Source organism: Periophthalmus magnuspinnatus, chromosome 24, assembly GCF_009829125.3.
Source record: "Periophthalmus magnuspinnatus isolate fPerMag1 chromosome 24, fPerMag1.2.pri, whole genome shotgun sequence".
Classification (NCBI taxonomy): domain Eukaryota; kingdom Metazoa; phylum Chordata; class Actinopteri; order Gobiiformes; family Gobiidae; genus Periophthalmus; species Periophthalmus magnuspinnatus.
In genome coordinates, this window is record NC_047149.1 from 13851293 (window position 1) to 13874542 (window position 23250).

At 39.2% G+C, this 23250-nt stretch overlaps 1 protein-coding gene across 3 annotated transcripts in view; it reads left to right on the forward strand.

The window, feature by feature from the left end:
- Nucleotides 1-23250, forward strand: part of stxbp5a (syntaxin binding protein 5a (tomosyn)) — a 102154-nt gene that overhangs the window by 42057 nt on the left and 36847 nt on the right. For all 3 annotated transcript variants that reach the window (XM_055232353.1, XM_055232354.1, XM_055232355.1), the window contains exons 5-7: nt 11426-11560; nt 20588-20651; nt 21819-21902. In XM_055232353.1, coding sequence (XP_055088328.1) covers nt 11426-11560; nt 20588-20651; nt 21819-21902 — 283 coding nt within the window. The remainder of the gene's footprint in view (nt 1-11425; nt 11561-20587; nt 20652-21818; nt 21903-23250) is intronic.

Below are 23250 nucleotides of genomic sequence, written 5' to 3' on the forward strand. Positions count from 1 at the left end.
AAATCAGACAATCTGTTCTGTTAATCCTTCATGTGACAGATGTAAACTGGAGCCAGCCTCACATGCAGATTAATTTGGCTAAACTGGAAACAAAAAGCACTCCCTCATCTCATTTGATAATAAAGACGTTATGAAACATCTACAATTAGACAAAATGAGGTACTCACTCAAGGGAAATTTGAGAACATTGAGAACAGCTTAAAAGATATTTTTCCTTGTCGTTCACTGTCCCTTTCACTTTGTTTTATTTTATTTATTTATTTTTTAAATGCTACTGGTGGTTTTCAGATTCTAAAATGTGATATTATAGTCACAGATGGGGGGCAAAGGCCAGTTTTTCCTATTGATTACGTTGTACTTTACCATGAAATATCCAAAAAGTAAATGCATGAATGTTGAACCAGACTAGACCCAAGAACTCACTACATTACAACAAAAATAGGAATATTAACAATGACCTATAAAATATTGTGATGTTTTCTGAAAACCAGCAATATGGTATAATCTATATCTGTATCGAAACAGAGTTTGAAATTTTTGTTTTGTGGCATAACTAGTATAATTGACATCTTTTACATTGAAAAAAACATGATTAAAATGTCAGTTTGTCAAAGCAACAGAATATATAGAACGCATTTATGTCTTTGAATTTATATATCTTTACCGCAAAGTTGTTTCTGAAATGTCCCATGGTGCAGTTAAAAAATACTGCTGTCTGCTGCTGACATTTCCTATTATGTTTACTCCCAAACATATGTGACAGTGCAAGAGGGAGGACTTATAGCCATAGGATTTGCCATATCTCTCCGTTTTTACCAGTGCTGGATGAAAAAATTTACTCCTCGGGTCATCACTGCTGTCAATCAACAATATTTACTTCAAAGTCAAGGCTGTTGCAGTCCAACCCGGTCAAGTTTTTCCAGTTTTATGTGTTTTTATAATGGATTTCCTGTTCATTGATGTGGAGTAATGGCTAAATTCCTGTACAAGTCCCATTGTACATCACTTTTTAATCTCTCAGATACCAAATTACTCTAAGAAATCTTTCATTTCTTTCTAGCATGTGACCTTTCACATTTAGCAGAGCAATTTTTTGCCAAGGACAGTCACACATCAGATTTAGTGAATGAATCAAATGTTGCCCTGAAGTTCTTAGAAAATGGAGACAAACAAGAAACTAAAATGCATCTTTAGAAGTGGCAAGAGGAACTGGTCCATTTAAGCAGTGCAGGTATTTTTGTGTGTGCAGAAGGTTTTTTTAATGCTTTTTTAAAATGTTGAAGTCCCAGGCTCATTAACTTGCTTATTATTCCTAACTTCTTTAAGGGATGCACTATGTAACTTTTCTGATGGAGGACCCACTAGCTGATTATTTCCACGGAGATGTTTTTTTTTTTTTGTCTTCTGGGCATTAAACTTATATTTTTCCACTGAGACAAGCAGGTGACACCACAAAACCAAGTTACAACTTGGTCTTTATTTGAAATATATGCAAGATAGACAAGTTTAATGTCATACTGTGGACATAAGCAAATGGAAAAGTTACATAATGCACCTTTAAACATGGTCATGATCAATATTTTATGGCAAGAATGACAAAAGCAGGGGTATTGATGTGGAAGTAGAAAACAGAGCAATAAAAGAGATGAGAGTAAATGAAATTTTTTGCTAAATCATGCCCACGTCAGCAGCAGTTTTCTCAGACTTAAGTGCAAACTCAATTCACCTCAAAAAGTCATTGCCCACTGTCTCCCCCAATCACAGCGGCGCCTATGACCCATCAGAGCCAATCATATCATAGCCCGCATCCCGCCGCTCTCCCAAACGGTGCACGGGTTAAACGTCATGTTGCGTTTTGCGGGACGATCCTGACATGACGGACAGGTGGCCCACAGCTGCCTCTGGGGCGCCTCGTGTTCCCAGAGAGATGTTTGACCATCTTTGACATTTAAACAAGCGTCAAACCAATCTGATGCATCGCGCTACTCCCAGACGCCGTGACACAGAACCACTGCAAAGTCACTCAAGACTGAAGCAAAGTACAAACGCTGCGAGGAGAAAGAGTTTGCTTGAGTTATTATGGGATGGATTGGTGGAAAACTGAGAATGAGTGCCACGGCGAAATGCAACTTAAAGGAGACATATTCTGTAAAGGCTTCTATCAGCTTTTAACCGTGTTATAACGGTGTTCACTCATCATTCGTTTACTCAGAATTGTATGTCAGTTGATTCGTGCATGCTTGAGTAATCCTGTTTTGTCCTGCATTTGAGAGTTCAGAACATGTCTTTTTTCACCCAACCCTTATTTCCGCCCTCTGCGCTGTGTTTACTTATGATTATTAAAAAAATAATAATAATAACTCTCCAGGTCATTCAAGCAGGTTTAAAAATGCTACATAACCATCTTCAAGAATAAAAACGGATACATGAAAATCTACCGCTTGCTCCAGGAAAATCAATGTTTCTATTATTAAGCTGTTATAGATTATTTTACAGTTTGTTCATTGTAAACTGCAATAGTAACCATCTTCGTGTTAGGGTTTAACTCAAAATACTTGATAAAATACATGTACTTTTTAGGGTCTGTTCTGGGGGTCCTCAGAGGATCAGCTGCCTCCCACTGTGCAAATGTGGAAATGCATATTGACTTTCTAGCCAGACCCAACCCTCTTAAATTATTCAGTTATAGTACAAGTTCTGGTAGTTGAAATAGAAGTTATAGCAGTGGAAGTTTTAAACATGGTGGTGCAGTACTTCACCTCACTATCAAACTCTATGAATAACTTTTAGGCACTTTCTTCACTGAAAACCATAAATGCTAATGCCTTTTGCTGATTGTTATTCCCACAAGCGAAAAGTCTTTTCTCAAATAACCACTAATCTCCAAGCCTATCTCCTGGTTCTGTATTATGAGATATTCTTTCCATCCAGGATCGACTTATGACTTAAATGAATTCCGGCCGACATCTCCAACATGGACTGAGACAATGGCAGACATGACATTGCGGGGCTATTACACATTGTCATTCAGAGATACATGCTAACCCTGTGACACAATAGCTACTTCATGTCAGGGCGAATGACTGGCTCGGCGGCTGACCTCTTCGTGACCTCGACAGCTCTTGATATGGATTCTATGTGCTACAGTGCGAGAGACGATCTAGGTCCTAAGGTCACTAATTGAATGAAATGTCTTTATTGTAAGGATATTTTAACTCTAGAAAGGCTGGAGTTGGATAAAAAGATGGTATAAAGCCACATGTCGTTGTCGAATGAGGTTAAAGGGCTTGTACCTGATTTTGTTCCATGTATTTGAGCAAAGTTTGTCAGTACAGATATATTGTACAAGCAGCTCTTGAGATCCACTGTGAACTGTCTGCATCTAATTACAAAGCATTTTAGTGTTCGCAAATCAGGAACTGTGCAGTTAGCATGCTAGTTGTTAGTGAAAATGCTCTGCTCTGAAGGTCTCTGGAAGTTGTGAAAAGTGCTTATAAGATCATCGTGGTGAATAAATAGTATGCTGGATATGCGTGAGGTAAGTAAGAGATAACTTTGGGCCATTGCAAACCATTTAAAATGAACAAATTCTGTTTTTCACGTTTGTAAAACAGTAAAAATCAGGTACAGAGCCTTTAATTTGGTTTTCAGACTAGTTTGTTTTTCAGACCTGATGGTTTTGAATGCTCCCTTGCAGTCTTCCTTAGAGTGGTCATGTAATGTTGCTGTGATGGCTGATTTATTCAGGTTTTAGTGCTGCCTTTCTACCGGTAGGTGCAGGACAGCGCCATCTACAGGCTGACTTGTATCCCTGATAGTGTCCCGGGTGTGGGGGGCTAAAAAGGCAACCTCGTCCCGGTTTATAGGCCAATGGGCCCGTTTCTGTCTTTCAGTTGGTTCATTAATAGAGTGCAGATTTTTCTTAAACATAGAAAAGATAGTAACCCCTTAACCTAGATTTGATCCATTTCATTTAAAAATATGTATTTTCATGCAGGCTTTAATAGACTAAACATGACTGTGAATGTAAGTAGGTGTAAATGGAGGTTAAGAGACATTCAGCGCAGTTTGATCCACCCATTTAATCTCATTTTAGCATTACATGTTTTGCTAGAAATGTACCCAGTTTTTTTGTTTGTTTTTGAAACCACCACTTTTACTTCCTCGCCCCTCCTGTTTGTTTTGCTGTTCCTCGATTCCTTTGCTCTTTGGACTTGTCACTTTGTAGAGGACAAGGCACCCATTTCCTTTGTCAACCACAGGACAGTCACCCAACCAGAACTGCCACAACACGACACTTGCTAACAGGCCCGAGTCAAGAAAAACTGCCTCCTGTCACGCCCACCAATAGATGTCTTCTATTTAAGTGCTGCTAAAAACCCTGCTTGATACATCTGTCTCACATAATGGCTTCCCTTTACCTCCCATACTAAATTACACTAAATGCTTATGTATTCTGGCATGCTACCTCCTATTGCTTTTGCTGGATTAAAGTGCAGATTGGGTATAAACATAGAGTTTTCGGATTTTGTTGCAGCAGCAGTAATGAGTGCCGGATTAGTGGAAATTGGAATTGTTAGGATTTGGTAACATGGTAAAGAACGTACTGTCAAATATTGGGTTTACGATTTTTGTATCGCGACAACAGTAGTAACAGATTTAGGTCAGGACTGTAGAAGGACAAGAACAAATCCAGGGTGAAACTGATTTTGAGTGACATAGGTTTTGCTTTAGGCCAACCATCACCAATCAAAGTTTGAAAAGTCAACTCCTTGCGTTCTTTGATTTCAGTTTTTTCCTTCTCTATACCATCCCCTGCCCCCTACCCTTAAACAAAATCCAAGTCGATAGCTAAAATCCGTGTCGCAAAATGTTGACTACAAACCCCTCCGAGTTCCAGCGTGCATTCAGATCAAATCACAGCCACCGCGGATAGACAAGGAGAGAGGGAGAGAAGGAGAGAAGGAAAGGAGAGAAAGAGAAGAGGAGGAGGAGGAGGAGAGGAGACAGACTGGGCCCCAGCCAGTGCAGTGACTCAGTGTGTGGGCTGCTGTGCTGTGGAGAGTGGGTAGGAGGGCACAAACAGCAAATCCTGCAGACTCATCCTGGCGTAGGAAGCTCTCGTCACCTCGCCGGGCTCCATAGGGAGAGTCTGCGGCTGGAGGGACGTCGTCAAAGCGCAGATCTGTGATTGGAGGTAATAAGGTGCAAAGGGTCACAGCCAAAACAAAAGTATACTCGACATTGTGACTTCTGCACAGCTAGTTAGGGGGAAAGTCAGCCATGTGTTTTGGTTGTGTTGACAAGCCGGGGACATAATAGGGCTTATTTTTTACACTAAAGTTTGTTGGCTCCTTCTCGGGTCACCGGCTAACTATTGTTTTAGGGATTTATGAAATGATATGCATAAGTCTTCACTTAGCTTTGGTGCTATATACTGCATTAGCGCTGTAGCAGTAGAACTTTCAGCCACCTCAGTCTATCCCTTTTGGTCATTATCTGTAGGCTTTCTTTCTAGGTTCCAAGCCTTGAAGTAGAACGGAAGATTTAAATATAAATGGCAAAATCTCATGCTTTTCAACACGTTTTCTTAACTAAGGTCTAAACTACAGTGATTTGTCCATAGAAAGGCAGGATCTTTCAATGTCAGCCAGAGACTTTCATTTATGTGCTAAACACGCCAATTCAAGCTGCCATATTGATTCTATTGCAATATATTATACAGCCCAATTTTATAACCCATTTTGGTTGGACAAACTTTTAGACAAAATCACACACCCATTTTAAAACACATCATTTGTAATGCTCTTTAATTTTGTGCAGCACGCTCTACTTTATTTTCAGTTAGTGAGATCTGTAACTTGGCCATATTATAATTAATCCCAGGCAGTTTTTTGTCTATGGCAGAATCTTAAACACTGCCCTAAATCCTCCTCTTCTGGGGATTTGGTGTTTTTAATTAAATGATTCTCAGCTTTCGGCGAGCTCCTCTACATAAAGTTTGCCTTAAGATATTTGACCAAAAAGTACCTAACTTCTGCTGCAGTGCAATCTAGCATGAAATCCTTCCAGACTTCTCCCTAGGCCTGCACTACTTAACCTTCTAACTGTGTGAATACATATATTAAAAAGATATGAAGGTGACTCAAGTCCTGCAACCTTTTAATTACAAAACTGGGTGTTTTTTTCTATATTACATGTGTGGTGTTGGAAGCAGCAAGATTGGATTCTCCATAATTGGGACCTTGTGGACCAGAGGGCACAGTATTTAGATTAAAAAGTGGTTTTAATCCAGTTTAGGGCCTTGACGATTTGATATTCCATGTCATCAGCCTGTGAGCGATTAGTTCTTGTACTATTTGACCCAAGATGAATAACTCTACATGTGTGGAATAGCGACGGTGCCTAATACAACTTTTCCCTTACAATATCACCTATGCCTTGAAGGTTTGAAGGTTTGAGCAGGTCTTTTCAGACAATGTTGACCGTACCTAATTTAGACGTGTGCGATATCGCTAAAGGTTCACAATTTCATTATTCTCTTCGCAAATTTATCTACCGCTGCTTCTGAGAGTAGAAACTTAAATGTGATTGGTTAATTCCACCTATCAGCCCTAAGTATTCAGATGCTCGTTTTTCCTAATGTTTTTGGCCCCCATGTTTTCGTACATTACAGTATCTATATGAAATCATGGAAGAAAAAGGCATACATGTTTGCCAAATTGTTAGAGTGGGTTCGTTGGTTGGAAGAAAAGACGCTGTACGTAATTTTAGCTTGAGTCAGTTAGACCTTGCAAAAAGAAATGTCAAAATTGGTATTGGTAACTTGTATAAATATTAATATGTCCTAAATGAATATCGCGCAAAATAATGTCAAACTTTTTCCACTTTTCATTTTAAGCAATTTATAGTCAGCCATTTTTGTATGAGTAATCCCAATGTGTCCAATGAAATTACCATAAACCTTTTCTGCCTTCTCTCTCTAGCGCGCCATTCTACTTCCCAAATGACTACTACCTTACAACAGTAATACTCTGCCACTACGGATAGGTGCCACTTTGGAGTCCATTTTAAAGTAAAAACTCCCTTTAATCAAAGTTCTCTGAAGCAAAATCGTACAGCTGATTGTAAGTTTGAGGGAACAGGCTTGGGACAGATCACTCTATTCTACCTGCCTGATGGGACTCTCACAAAATGACTTTAATAACACTAACTTGGACTACTCCTGTATTCATTCTCTGTGTCAGTGACGTTCTGTCTTATACTTTTGTGATCTGGCAGCTCAAACTGTCAAGTATTATGACTATTTCAGAATGTAAGATTTCACCAAGCAACTGTGAACCCAATGCCACGTAAACAATGCATATTTTCAAAAACACATCCCACGTCAGAGAGGCAGAGCGGACACACACACATAAACTGCAAGCCAATCTGAATAATCATTTTGCTTGGCTCCCGATGTTCAAATTGTTGTTTTACTGCGGATGGTAACCTGGCGCTCAGTTGTGCCAGTGTTTTTAGAATAATAGATTTTTGTTACGTGGGAGGAATGTAAGTTTGTGTTTTTAAATAAAACTTTTACTTGACTAAATTTTGTGTTTTACCACAGATTTATTCGAAATGCATTTGTGAGTTGCATAGAAATTGAGTGCTCCTTAAAGCTATATTGTGTAACTATTCTAGCGATGGGTCCCTTACCTGCTTCTCTCCAAAAAATATTCTCAGTATGGCATTAAACTGATTTATCTTGCATTTATTCCATTACATGTGTTTTTATTGATCAAAAATACCTTGAAAAACATGCATTCTTACAGTAAGTGTCGTCATCTCTCCACAGATCTGACCTGTAACTTGGTCTGGTAGCGTCATCTGCTTGTCTCAGTGGAGATAGACAAGTTGGATGCAGTATTGTGAAACACTCCAGACCAAGCAATAAGATCTCCATGGAGACAACTAGGCCAAGTTACAGGCCAGGTTTGTGGAGACACAAAACATGCATTCCACAATCAGGTAGAATTCATGTTTTTCAAGGTATTTTTTGTAGCAATAAAAACACCTTTAACTGAATAAGTGTAAGATAAAGTCAAAGTCTTGTACCAGAAAGGTTAGTGCACCAGTAAGTCTGCATCCTCTTCCATTGGCTGCAATACATTTATCTATATTCTCTGTATAAATTTGTGTAATTTATATTGAAATAACTTTTTGACTGTGTACCAACACCTACAGTTTAAAGGGAAGCCACCTTAGCCCCATGTCTTGTCTTCCAGTACATTCTGCTAGTGGAGGAGTGCGTGCCTAATTAAAATATTGCATTTCCAATTAACCCTCTTGTAGCAGCTCGGAGCGCACTTAATCAGCCATCTTGTGTGGAGAGTGTTTAAACATGCTACATACATCATAGACTGTAATTACCCAGAATATCAAGCATGACAGCCTTGCATATAAAACCCAGTAGTTATATAAAGGGGTGTTTTGATATAAGCAGGCCCAAAGCAAAACACATCAACTCAAATCTTGCTTCCGCCTGCACAGAAACGAGACGCATCTGGACAGTAAACGTAGCCGACGCATTCCCAGTCGATCTACGCATGCCACCAGTGTCACAGAACAAGTAAATTTGGGGTTACTGTGTTTAAGTTTTGGTATTGCATTTTTGCACACATAAACTGTCCATGCGTTTTCCTGAGTGGCTAATCCACCTGTCAATCACACCCATCTGAACTCGGGGGAGATGACCAGACTCACATCTTATTAACTGAGATCTGTCTGTTCTGCATTAAGTAGCATTAAAGTAGCATTTCGTTATTCTGTACCTTCATCATTGAATAATTTACTAAAAGAACCAATTCCAATATGTCAGTTTAAATCAATACTGAAAGGTTTTGGAAATTACATCTACGGTTTGTAATTGAGAATTTACTACTTGGATAAATAAAGGTTAAATAAAAAATAAAGTAACATGTTTTTAGATAACTAATACTTTCCTAATTGAATAAAAAGAGAAAGAAAATTACTACTTTTATGTATGGTAATTACTTTTATAACCTGTCTGAAAAGGTCTGTGGCTGTTGGTACCTCATACGCAGGTTAGCAAGGTGGTTATGGGTTCAATAACCAGACATAGTGACTCACTGAGGTTGCACGCAAGCCTGTCATAAAGCAATATTTAGTCAGTATAGGAAAATATTAGCAATAGTGCAGGTCCATAGTATGTGTCTTATGGAGTGGAGTTGAATTGGTTCATACTTATTCCTTATAGGGTTATATTTCAGATAAACCTAGAAAACAGTTTAGTTTGTTGGATTGTATCTGAGCTTGAAGCTGGTCTTCAGTATTATTGTTGGTAACAGTTTTCTGAGGCATAATGGGTTGTTTCTCTAGTGTCCCATCTGTCGACCATATAGATGCCAAGGTAGAACTTCCTCAATGTCATCACCGACTACTGCTGAAAACCAAATGAATCAAAACATGTCCACGACTCTTAACGTTGCTTCTTTCAGAAAAAAAACCCAAAACATAAAAATAAACCAACAAAACCATTATCCACGGAGGTAAAATATATAGAAAACGCAATGAAAAACGCTGTATTAGACCGAATAGCCCTGGCCTCCTCATTGTGCTGGCATTTAAGCAGTTTCCTAGATGTAGTGTTGCTTGGTGTTTTGGCCCGTGTTGGGATGAGATTCATGTGGAGCTGTGTGACATTTGTGCTGTAAATGTGAATAATTCATGTGTTTAAGAGGAGCGCTGGTGCAGAAGGGAACAGCATACGTCTATGTGAGGTTTGTCCTTGGGTCCCAGAAGCTGCAGCCACTTGCACTCTTGATACTATTAAAGTGTTAGCAAGCACACATGGGTACAGTGTGGATGGCACAGTGGGCAAATACACCAGTGGTAACAGGTGATTACAAAGTTGTGAGCTTGTTTAGAAGGTAAAACTTGTTGTTAGAGGAAAAAGAAATTGACAAAATGTACTTAAAGAAGGGGTATTATGAAAAATCTATCTGTTGCTAAAGTATCAAAAGCAGCACTCTGATTGGCTGTGCTTGAGTGGTTCACCTAGTTTCACTTCACCATCTGCAAAAAACAGTTCTAAAGAGGTGAATGCATCCAACAATGAATGCATGTGGGTATTAACAAGGTGCTAAAAGGTTGTTAAACAGATTTAAATCAGAAAATCAGAAAGGAACAGTACTCTTAAACTCGTAAATACTAAATTTATAACAAAAGCTGCTATGTTTTTTCATTTTTGTCATAGAAATACACCTTAAACCAACATCTATCCTTCATAACCGCGCAACCTTGAAGAATTAGCACATCAAATTACCAAGGTGGCTCATTCTTATTCCTCTGAAGAAACCAAGGGGGGGGGGGTTGAAACAGTAAAAAAAATATAGGGTCAGAAAGATAAATTGATATTCTTGGCTGGGGGGGGGGGGCTTTATAACCTCTCATTAAGCTTGCAGTCTGATAGATGGATAAAAGGAGGAGTTGGAGAGGTTGAGATGAAAACTGTGAGAAATAGGAGCGGCCATTTTGCCCTGGATGTGTCTTGGAGGTCTGGGCAGAGAAGCCTTGATCGGATGCGTCAAAGTGTGGTGGTTTGCTCCCTGTGCGCACACGGCTTCAGCCTGATGGACCGGTAAATGCTCTCGTCGCTGTGTTGCATTATTCAGATCTCATTAGAATTGAACAGGGAGGCGGTTTAAAAGAAGTCCTCCAAGCTGTCTGACTTTGGATGATTGGAGGTTTCTATCAACAAAGGGTGCCAGTTTTTAGTAGAAATATTGATTCCAGATAGGAGACAGTACAAAAGTCTGTGTGATGCTGTATTTATACGGTGGAGTGAAAAGACCAAGTAGATATTGGGTATGCAGAGTGCACCATCTGAAAAACAATGCAAAAAGGTGTTGTTTAGCTATGATTTGGCAAAAAGAAAAAATAACAAGGAATCATTGCAGATAATTCCTGATAGAATGTAATGTGTGATGCATCTGCAGTAGTCCAAAGTTGTTCCTCACTCCTGTTTCTCATTCCTCTCATCCTAATTATTCTTCGGATGAATTTTTAAGCGCCTTTCAGAGACCAAATTGGACTATTGCCGTAACTAGCATGCTGATGTACACTTCCTGATTATCTGACAGTAAAATGCTTTTTAATTAAATGCTGACAGCACACGGGGAACATATTTTTGCCGTCAACTGCTGCTTATATAATATATCTGTACTGGGGCAATACTGTATTTGCTTTTGCTTTTACATGGAACAAATATGTTTCACACAGCTTTTTAAATATTGTCTCACGTCTTTTTTGCAGCAGCAGATAGAGCTCACATTCTAGAAACTACAGATTTTGGCGCATGTGTTGAATTTACAGTATTTGTTTGTGTATTAGTCACTAAGCTCATGTTTCTTTGCCCCTCCAGAATCACCTTCTGCCACCTGCCCTTCCAAAGCAAATGGCTGTACATTGGAACCGAACGCGGGAATGTCCACATCGTCAACGTGGAGTCCTTCATGCTCTCAGGCTATGTCATCATGTGGAATAAAGCCATCGAGCTGTGAGTGCCACCCACCTCTCACATGACCCCTATGATATCACATGACCCCCCCAGTGACGTCACATGACCCTCCAGAGACATCACACCCCAACCTGTTCAGTTACTGCAGACTGACTTTGGTTTTTCAGCAGACAGGGAAGCTGTATGGATCTTTACCCTCAGTAGGGATCTCTGTAAATGTACTCCTCCTCAGATGAGGTAGACTGCACTCAATATCAGAGCTCACCAAAATGTTAATGTAGTTTAATTTATCTTCTAGAGTTGACAGAACTGATCGATATGTGTTGTACAGTGTTCTTGAAGATACTTTGAAAAAATAATTAGTTACCCTTTACTAGTTACTTGTTAAAAATGTAATATATTTCACGACTTGGTTACTGCCTCAAGAAAGTAACTTGGTTATATTACTTTGGGATTACTTGATTTGTAATATTATAAAAAAATGACACAATTATATGCTTTTATGTTTTATTAAAGGCCTTTAAACAGAGGTAAACAACCAGGAAGTTGTTTTAACTGTCTCAAATGGCATCACACCAACTATAGAAATAAGTAACATCTCTCTCTCGGCTATTTTACAGCAGAAGTCATGCCTATTAACCAAGTATTTTGTTAGTAACTGTAATTCAATTAAAGTATAGTATTTGTGAAGTAACGGATTGCACTACTAAGTTAATTCAAATGTAAAGTAATTACATCATAAGTATTAGTAACTAAGTTACACCCAACATTGTTTATGTAGCTGTTATTTATCCCTTAAGTAACTAAAAACTAGTTTGTTGAACAAAAATTCAAACATGACTTTCTGGGCCAAATAGGACTAGTAAATGGTTTTATTACATCAGTTTATATGTTCAACCAGGATATTCTCTGAACCGATATTTGGTAGCCGATATCCAATCCAGCAAATTTTTCAGAATCGGCGCAGATATCCAATACCAGTATCGCATCGATGCATCCATAATTTGAATTTGAACTTTCATTTTTATAATATTATGTAGCTTATGTTATGTGTTCCATAATGTAAATATTTGAACTCTCAAATGGAACAGCTTTTGCTAGGTGCTAGTTAGTTGATGGAAGAGAAGGATACATATGGTTACATGGCGGCAGTGACGGGGGCATTTACCAAACAGTTGTTTTGGGTTCCTGTTTAGATCATATTATCCATATGGCTTTGGTCCAAATGTGGCTGTAGGGAGAAACATGGTTCCCTGGCAATTTGGAGGGACATAGCCACCAATCTGTCGTTTTTTCAGATAATAGTTCTAGTTTCATTTCCTTCTCACCCTTCTTTGCTTTGCTCATATTTGCAATTTTTGGTTGCTGGGGTGTTAGTAATTGGAAAATCTAAAAAGGGTAAGAGAATAGTTTAACTGCGGTGCGTGTGTGTAGGTGGTTAAACTGGTAATGATGAGGTAGCTCTCATTAGTCAGTGTATCCCTCGTGACTGTGCTTTACCAGATGACAGGTAGAGAGAGAGCAGCCTGTCTCTTTGCTCTTTTAATGGAGCCATCACTTTGACAGCCTCCATTTTGGCTCCTGACTGTAGAGACCTGAATTATTCACTGGAGCGTTTTGCTTCTACCCCTTTGGCCTCACACTCCTCTGTATTTGTGTGTATCTAGGAATGGGACAGGGTGGAGCAGGTGCCCAGTGGGATCACTGCAGGGTCATGGCGCAAATGAGACTGGAAAAGTTTTGTCAGTGATGTAAGAAGAAATGGATGAGCAGTTATGACCAGGGAGCATCATGTATAAATACAGAAACAGGGCACATTCACACCTACGCACATATGCATTCTATCTATGGGTTAAAGAATGATGAAATGTTAGGACAGGTGTCATGGCAAATAACAATTCAGAACAAAATATTATATTTTTTGAATGGTCAGCGGCCCTCAAAATGGCATCATATAACAGGAAGCTGAAACTGATAAATAGGGTGTAATCACAGTAGTCTAAATTTTTTGTTGAAGAGCTGCACATATCTTTTCTACATACATTAAACCATTTCTTTATAAAAACACAACACTTCAGTTATGTTTCTGCTTGTTATTGAGAGGCAAAGCAGGTTAAATGTCTTTCCCAGTGATATAAGTGGAAGCCTAGAGTGAGCAGGGATAGAACCGGTGAGCAAATGTTGTACCTTCTGAGCCACTGCCACACCAGATATTTTTATTGAAGGACAAAACATAACTTGAAATGTCTCTTGAAAATGTTGGCCCCCCTGTCTTTTCCTCAGATATATCAGCAGACTGCAATGTAGGTAAAGCTGCGATCAACCTATAAGCTATTTATTTTACTATTTTACCATATCGTTAGGCTTAACTTTTACGAGGCAGGCGATATGTTACCCCATACTCCTTCACATAATCAGTTTTTCAAAGCAAAATCTCAGCTGTTTATATTTTTCATTATATCTTATAGACACATAGGTGATTGTATAGATCAGCTGGCGTTGCATTGTGTTACCGTACATGTGTAAGACTGGAGTGTGTTTGATGGTGATCAGAGAGGTGCAGGTGATTGTCTCATTGGGTCTTTGTAGCTCCGTGCAGCTGTGGGGCGGATACTCTCCTCTCAGAAACACAAGGATCTCTACCTCCGCCACTGTTCCCGTCTGATCCTGTAATTAGCCCAGAATAGCCCTTGATCTGCGAACTAGAACCACAGTCAAGGAACAAGAGGAAGAGTAAGATATCCATGGTTATTTGCCGGGTTATATGGGATTTGTTGGCTAATTTTATGGTGAGTATAAAATGTGATGTCATTTATAAAAAAGTTAACTTATGTTTGGCTGTATTTTCAATGGGCAATGCTATTAATTGTGCACTATGTAACCTTTCTGGTGGAGGGTCTGCCATCTTGTCTAGATGTGTTATTAGTTTGCCTGAAATGTTCTACAATATGTCATTAAACATGTCTATCTCCATGGAGACAAGCAATCGAGGATACAAGGCCAAGTTGTGGAAAGCCAAGTCCTCACTATAAGGACGCATGGTACATACTGTTGAACATGCCGGGCAAATCAATGACATCTCCTTGGAGACAAACAGATGTGATGCCCTGGCCCCCACCAGAAAAGTTACATAGAGTACCAACATATACAACAACCTATAGTTGCAGTACTAATATACATTAGTGTAAATCTTTTGCCAAATCACCTTTATGCAAGTTTCCAAAACATTTCTATCTGCATTGGTTTATAATCACATTTTTCTAAGCAGTTTTCCACCTTCAAGGCACTCAAAGCACTTTACATTAATGTACCACTCACCCATTCAGACACACCTTCATACATCAGGGTCTGTGTATCTGACCTCTCTACCAATGATGTTTTTGGCTGAGAGTGGGATTCGAACCACCAACCTTCAGATCAGTGAACACTCTACCAGCTGAGCTGTTGTCGCCCGGTTAAGTAGTTTGGTTATTAAAAATATGAATGTTTCTGGACCTCTACAAATACTGCATTTTTGCTTTCTTAGAAGGTAATAACATTATATGCTGTATCCCAAAGCACAAATCCAGAAAATGAATTTGCTTGGAAGTAAGTTAAAATAATTAATAAAAATGTCTTACAGCGTAGCATAGTCCCCATTACTTCTACTTAACCATCAGCCTGCTTTATTAACAAGTTTATTATTCATATTTGTGTAACAGGGCTGTATATGCAGAGGCCACTTTCTCCTGGGCCCTTGCTATTTAGAGATGCATTGGTTGTTCCAGCGCCCCCCAGGCGAGCCCTAACCCAGAAGCCAGTGTACTTCCATGAATCACACCTCCGCTCCCCAAGCTGCTCCAGTGGAAAGACTAATAGACAAACACATATATGCTCCCATTACATAAGCATCACTGACAGTAGAGTTCAAGCTTAAAGGCCACATGTGGAAATGTAGATTATATGACGCCTCATTTGTTTGCATGTGTGGCTTTGGGTTAGAACATGTCTCTGTGTATACACTGTACTGTAAAACCCAGTTTGACTGACTAGTTTTTATTTATTTTTAAACATTTAAGAGGAGTATTATGCAAAATCGACTTTTTGGAGCTTTTTACAATGTTATAACGTTCCCTCACTAGAAACATGCCTGAAGAGGTTGTCTTTGTCATCCATGCATGTTTAAGTAATTTAGCGATCTCTTTGGGGCTTATTTGAACCCTCCTTATGGTTAGAAGTACAATTTGAATACACTGCAACTTCATAAACCTGATGTGATGTGCAGTATTATCAAAATGCATGCCAATTGTGTTGTGTTAGTGCTCTGAAGTGGGAGTGACCTATGTAAAATTTGTGAATTATAGTTTCATAGAGTTCACCATTCCACTATCTATTTATTTACATATACATGTACTTATTTACATATACATATCTACTACATTCAGTCAATTTTCACAATCCCTGTGAACTGAATTTCTCTTTTTACAGTGTATCCTAAGTTTTGTCTTGTTAACCCTGGTCTCTGATTGGCTGGAGAGCAGGTGTTTGAGCTGAGTGGTAGATGTTAACAGCTCACAGCGACACACAAGTGAAGACAGTGGGGTACCAGTGCTGCTCCTGTTCCAGCCCTCTGTGGTCTTGATCCCTCTGTGGTTTTCATCCCTCTGTGGTCTTGATCCCTCTGTGGTTTTCATCCCTCTGTGGTCTTCATCCCTCTGTGCTCTTGAGCCCTCTATGGTCCTCAGCCTCTGTTGTCCTCAGCCTCACTCAAAGCCCGCATCTATTCAAAACTCTACTATGGATACTTTATTCTGCGCTGACGTCCGTATGCCCCGGTCTTAATGTTCCAGTGCATATGTGACTCTCCAGGCATGTGCTCTGAGAAATATCACCAGCAAGTGTCCTCAAATTACAGAGGCTCGTGAGATTGCACAGAATGTACAAGTACATTCTGAACATGGAAAACTTTACTTTGGCTACCAGATCAAACGTCAAAAACTCTCATTTGGAGCTGTGTCAAATGTCCATAGAGATTAGCAATAGCAATATAAAAATTAAACGAAAGACCTATGGAACAACCCAATTAGCTGGTGGGCCAAATGAAAGTAAAAAACTAAAATTTATCTCACGGAAGTAAAATTTTATTTTTAAAAAATGGTATGCTGATTAACTATTTGGACATTTATGATAAAATATGCTTGCCTCTTTGAAGTGGACAAAAAAATATATTTTAAATGAAAACTGGGTGTCAAAGTCAAAGAACAGGGGCTCTGTATACTATGTGTATGTATCCAGGTAACTTGTGTAGGCGGAATAACAAAAAATAGTACCTATCCTCCCTCTGGTCTTGTCACATAATCACATTGTAGATTGTGAATGTAACCTGCACTCTCAGAGGTGAAGCGAGGTCTCGGCTTGCTCATTGCCCCATGCTGGAGGAGCCATGTTGTTACTACTGTTGCCATAGCGACTGCCTCTGTGGCTTTTGCTGGCTTAGAGGGCGGCATCAGAGTCACAGCAGATGTTCAGGCTTTTAGCTCCTGTCTTCATGTGTCACTGAGCACTAGACGTGTGTACGCAGCATTTTCTGAGCCTACTGTATGCTGATGTATCTATTTGACAGCACCATCACATTTGAATTGCACCATGTAATGTAATTTAATTTAAAACAAATTACTTTGACTTTTAGTATTAAGGTACAGTATGCATCTTCTCTGGTTCTGGGGTCCACCGTATGTTTGTCTCCATGGAGATGTTAGTGCATTGCCTGGAATGTTCCACAGTATGCCATGAAATATCATATATGGATTTTATATATGAATGTATTGTGTTAGTTGTTTTTGCTGAAAGAAAATACCTTTAAATACATTCTTACTATGAGTGGGGTTGCGTCTTTAGAGATCTGACCTGCCTGGTGTCATTATTTACTCATCTCCATGGAAATATATACATTTAATGCTATACAGAGGAACATTCTAGGCAAAGCAATGACATCTAGCTGGAGAAAAACAAGTGGCAGACCCTTTACCAGAAAAATAAAGGGTTTATTATCAGTTTGATCATGATTTGAACATCGATTCATCTCTTTGGCTTTAAGGTTGAACCCACAACCTTCTTTCTTAAAGTCAGGAGCTTAACCACTCTACCATTTTTGGATACTATATGTTTATCTTCCTAACCCCATGTGGATTCCAGTGACTTAACAGGCAAACCCTGTCTTTCTCATAAGATAGTAATATGCTACATTTCCCCTGCCTGTGACACCCATTCCCCATGTCCTCAGTGTTTGTGAATAGCACAGTCATTAGCAGCAGACAAGCATAACTGTGTGTTTACAGGAGGACCGTGGAGAGAGAGAGAGTTAAGCAGCTCGTGTTTGTGTGTTGTTGTTGTTTGGGGACCGCTTTTGGTGCCGTACCTATCCTGCCTCTTGTTGCCATGGCGATTCTTTTATCTTCAAACCTGACTGTGCATTTGTGAATAATAATATGATGTCTGATTAATAGTGTGAAAACAGCAATGGGAGGAAGGAATTATAACATGGTATTCGTGTCAACCCTTTGCTGTTAGTTGAGTTGCAAGTAGAGCTGTATATGAATAGTTAACCAGATCCAGAGGTAAATACGTATTAACATCATTACATCACATTATAGAGCGTGAATGAATAAAAATGAATTTGTTCTCATTAGTAGGCTGCACAACGTAATGCAATCAAATCAAAATCACGATTTGAGTAGGTGCAATTATCAAATCAGAAAGGCTGTAATTACTTAAATAATAGGATGTCTTGCTAAAATAACCAAATACCCTGTCTTTTTATTGAAATATTGTAAAAAAAAAAAAATAAATTAAAAAAATCTGTACTTTAGACCTCTACATACAAACTGAAATTCATTTGACATCACTTCATATTTAAGTCATGTCTCAAATGTTAAAGTGAGACTAAACTCCACCCACAATCACATTTCAAATCGAGCTTCTAAACTGGGCAGTAACTGAAGGACCAAAGAAGAGAATGAGCTGGTAGGATTGGCGGGGTCTAAGAACAGTGTGGTGTGATTGGTCTGACAGGTATGTACACTTCAAACTCTGCCCCTGCAGCCAGGTGTTTGCAGTTGTAAACACCTAGCAGTCCTGTGTGATGTCATGTAGTACTTGACATTACATTGGCCTCTGGAAAAGGCACACACTCAGCTCTTGACTGTTTTCGAAGCTGCAAATTTATACTGAGAGTTTGCATTGAAATTGCAAAAAAAAAGAACTAGAAACTATTTAGTGTTTAGTTCCACTTTAATGACCCTGGAGTTATTCATAATGTGCACCAAAACAGAATGCTACTTTCTTTTAGAAATGTATCACAAATCCAATCACAATTCCAATACTTAAACTGGAATTCCATTCATTTCCAAAATTGTGCATTATAGTTGAAATTGACGACTACTTTAAAGCAAGCATAGTAATACATGTGTTACTGTATTCTTCCCACCTCTTATGAAAAGCAACATAATGAGTCTTCAAAGAGGGTGGGAACCGTTATCGGCATGTTGGGAAAATTGGGGTTTATGTTTTGCAACTCGGAGCCTAATTTGTTGTAACAGATGTGATGTGTTTGAGGCCGTCGTAATTGTTTGGTGTGCAAGAGAGAGAGGCAGACAGTGGAGAAGACGGATCAGATAAATCAACATCTCCAGCTGCAGCGGGCTTAGGTAACGTGGCTGCAGCGCTAACAGGCTAAATATAGAGACGACTGAGAGACTGGCTCACTGCCCGCTAACCGCTACTTACACACACACACTTGAACGTAGACTGGCCCTCGGTGTCTTGGTACTCAGATACAGGATAAACACTGCTTTTAAAATGGGAGCTGGTGAATGGGATGTCAATATTTAGTCCTACGAGAAATATGCCGGGGTGTAACAGGGTAAGCTGTGCAAGATATATAAATATAAAACGTGTATATTGTAAATGGTAAAGGTAAGAAATAGGTAAAATGTGTATGATAGTTGTGATTATACATAGCTGTATACTAAGTAAGGTGCTTGGGTCAGAAGAAGCCGCTAAGGGCTTACCTGACCAGCAGGTTTTTGGGGGAGGAGAAATCAAAGCATTCATAGGAAACCTGTGTTGCACGAAGAGAACATGCAAATTCCACACAGAAAGGCCCCATCTATTTCGCAGCCACGCCTTCTTGCTTCTTGCAGCAGTAACATCATCATCCAAAATTTTGACAAATCTGGACGGTGAAAGTATCTTTTATTTTTACTGAGACATGCTGTTAGGACCAGTAGGTAACCACAGCGTAACGCCAAGAAACCCTTCTCCACATCTGTCTGTCTGGAGTGCTAATCTCAGTCTGTTAAGAGTTTTTCTCTGTTTACATTGTGAAATTATAAAATTCAACTCAAACAAATACTAGTAATTGTAGTACTAGTTCTGCTGTATCATTCCCCACAGTGCCCCTCTTTGTGTCCTCCACTGTCAGTTAAAATGCCAGCTCTGCTCGTCCAGCTCCCTCCCTCCCCCACCCGCCCTCCCCGTCCTGTCTTCACATTAGTCACATTTACTTGCCCTGCTCCTCATGGGGCATCCCTGTCCTTGGCCTGGTGCTGGGGTTATCTTTCCGCCTGGACACTTGTGTATTTTTTGGCTTTCTCAGCCGTGTCCTTCCATGGCCCTCCTCTGCTCACATCACTGTCTCTCCCAGGCAGGTTATGTTAGGCAAAGCTCCAATGGATGGCCAGGACACTGGACATAAGGCTGCCTGGAGGGTAAAGCCGACATGGGAGGGGGTAGTCGGGCATTTACTGACATGCAAACGGACACAGAAACACACACAGCCGCACATACAGATACCAAGTGGGGAATGCTTGGATTGGCACAGCCATCCATCACACCCTTGCATGGAGCTAAACAGCCTTTTAGAGCTTTGACGTGATTGGCAGTACTGTTCTTATGAGAGACTCTAGTGCAGGTTCAAAGGCACTTGTCCCGCTCTGACCCTCTATATGCTGTATATACATCATAGTCCAATGTCTTTAACCTTGATCTTAGTCTGCTGTGCATTTAAACTGTCTGGTCTCTGTGCAGGTCGTCCAAGGCTCACCCAGGGCCGGTCGTTCACATAAGTGACAACCCCATGGACGAGGGAAAGGTATGATTTATGCTTCATACTAACATAAAGGTGTCATATGTCTAATATAAGGACAATACTATTGTCCTTATATTAGTGGTCAATCTAAAATATGTGACATAAAAATTACTTGTGATCATCCCATGTGACAATCTACCAATGTGTAGAGTGATATATCGAAATTTATTGCTTTTTGTTTACCTTTTCCCACTCACTCATCCTACTGGTCAGTTTCTGCCGTGCTGAGTGAGTGACTTGCAGATTTAACCAATCACAGTGACGTGTAAACTCTCAGAATGTGCTAAGAGCTTTAGAAGGGTCTTAAAACCAATATAAAGATAGTATTTTTTTTAAAAGAATTTGATAAAGAAATGGAAAAAAATATTGTGATATTTCTTTTGGTACATGACCTATTCCTTAATGGTGGGCAACCTTCTATGTAAGTATTTTAAAATGCTCTTTGATAAAAATGAAAAACTGAGGTGGGTGGTGGGTAAGAAAATCAGTTTTCTGTTGGACTTGATTTTCAATTTAATTTTTTTTTTTAATCCTTTTTTTCTCCAAAAACTTTTTATTTTTTATTTTATGATTGATTTTATGAACATGAACAATATACACTTTTAATCTATGCCATTTAACTAAAAAGTAGTCACAATTTGACTGCTCCCAATCACATGATTTTACTGAGAGGATTGGTTATAGACCTCTTGATTCAAAAACCCCAACCATCTCATTGGCGATTAGACATGACTCTCAATCTTTTTTGTTAATTACCAAACCCTAGTTTTCTGGTCAATCAGAAATATGTTTTAAACAGAAAGCAGTAAGTTTCTCCTTCACACTCCTCACTCACAAATCATCATCATACCATCTTAAACATTGTTATGCCAATGTGTATTTGCCTTTACAATGTTCACTAAAGCAATAAAACATCATTCCTGTCCAAACAAACATTTTCTCAACCCCAAAATGTTTTTTTCTCTTTTGTGTTGCCGTCTCTTTTGAACCGTAGTAGGCGGGTCACTTCCTGATCCACGGCAGTCTACTCGCACCTGCTTTCCCTTTCACGCTGGGGATGAATGTCAAACGTATTAGCATTTTGCTGCACATCATGGGGTCCATTCTATCTGCGCCGTGTCATCTCCCATCCACCTATCTCACTGAATGCCTGTCGCTTCCTCTCCGCAGCTCATAATTGGATTCGAGTCAGGGATTGTAGTCCTGTGGGATCTGAAATCAAAGAAGGCGGACTATCGCTACACGTATGACGAGGTAGGCAAATGTCCCGGGATTCCTTTCTTCTCTGCAGCCTCATTCTTCAGGCTTGTTCCTCATCTGATACTTTGAGGATTCTGTGTACGTTCACTCTAGTTTTTTCAAGCCAGAGTATTGGAGCATTTGGTTGGCTTTGAATCCAACTCAATCCAACTTTATTTGTACAGCACATTTTTGTGGGTGGACAAACATCGTCTTATTACATAAAATGTTGCATAAAAATGCATAAGTATGTGAAAGTTGATAAGAAATTAAATTAATGAAACAAAGTAATGTAAACATGGACTTTTTTTTTGAAAGAGTGACATGGCAAAGTGTAACAAATTTGAACCAAAACTTCCTGGTTATCGTCTGTACCCTGAAGTAGTGTTGTCATGATACTAATATTTTATACTCAATTTCAATACTAAGGAATAGACACAATATAAGATACCAGTCTCAATACAACAGTGATAATAAAAAATGCTTTTTTTTTAGACAATAATACATTTCAACACAAAATAATAGCACTTTTTTAACATCTGGTCTTTTACTGGATCCAATAAAGGTCAACTGTATAAAACAGGACAGGTACAATTAAATATAATCAGTAGCACTTTACATAATTTGATATCAATACTTGCTTAAATGAATATCTAGTTTCCATACATTGATTTGATATTGAATAGTGCCTGACTTTTGATACTTTTGACAACCCCACAACGAGAGACTGACTAAAGGAAGTATAGCTACTATTCTTCAGCCATGGCCTCTCACGCATAGACACTCAAATGCACACACATAATGATACAGGCTAGGTGGGAGACGTGTCTTGCCCAATGACATAATAAGTAAGTGAGTGAAAAGTGTAGATTTTATCCACTGTCATTCATTAAGTTGCATTTGTTAGTTTCTCCTAACCTACCTCTAGGCAAAGTCTCATTTTTGCTGTAGTTGGCATCAAATTGAACGTAATGAATTGTTCTCAAATTCCACAGAGCACAATATTAAAAGTCCAGTGCTCGGGCGAAAGTATAAATAGATATCTCTGTCTGGGTAGCCTCACAGAATACAAACAGGAGTATTAAGTCGTTAGGGGAGCGGGCACGTTCTGCTGACTTACAGGGGCTGTGCAGAGGGCAAATTCATTTAGTTAAAGGGCCAGATGTTTAAGGCAATGAGTCATGGTCCTTTATTGGCTCCCACCATGGCAGTAGTGTATGTCCATAAATAAAACATGACAATGCAATAAAATAGAGACAGTTTCAGATAGGCTCACGTACCCTTCGGGCTTTGTGGCGTGTTGGGCATATAAAAGCTTATTTATATTATTCACATTATTCGCTCAAAGCATAACAATTACACA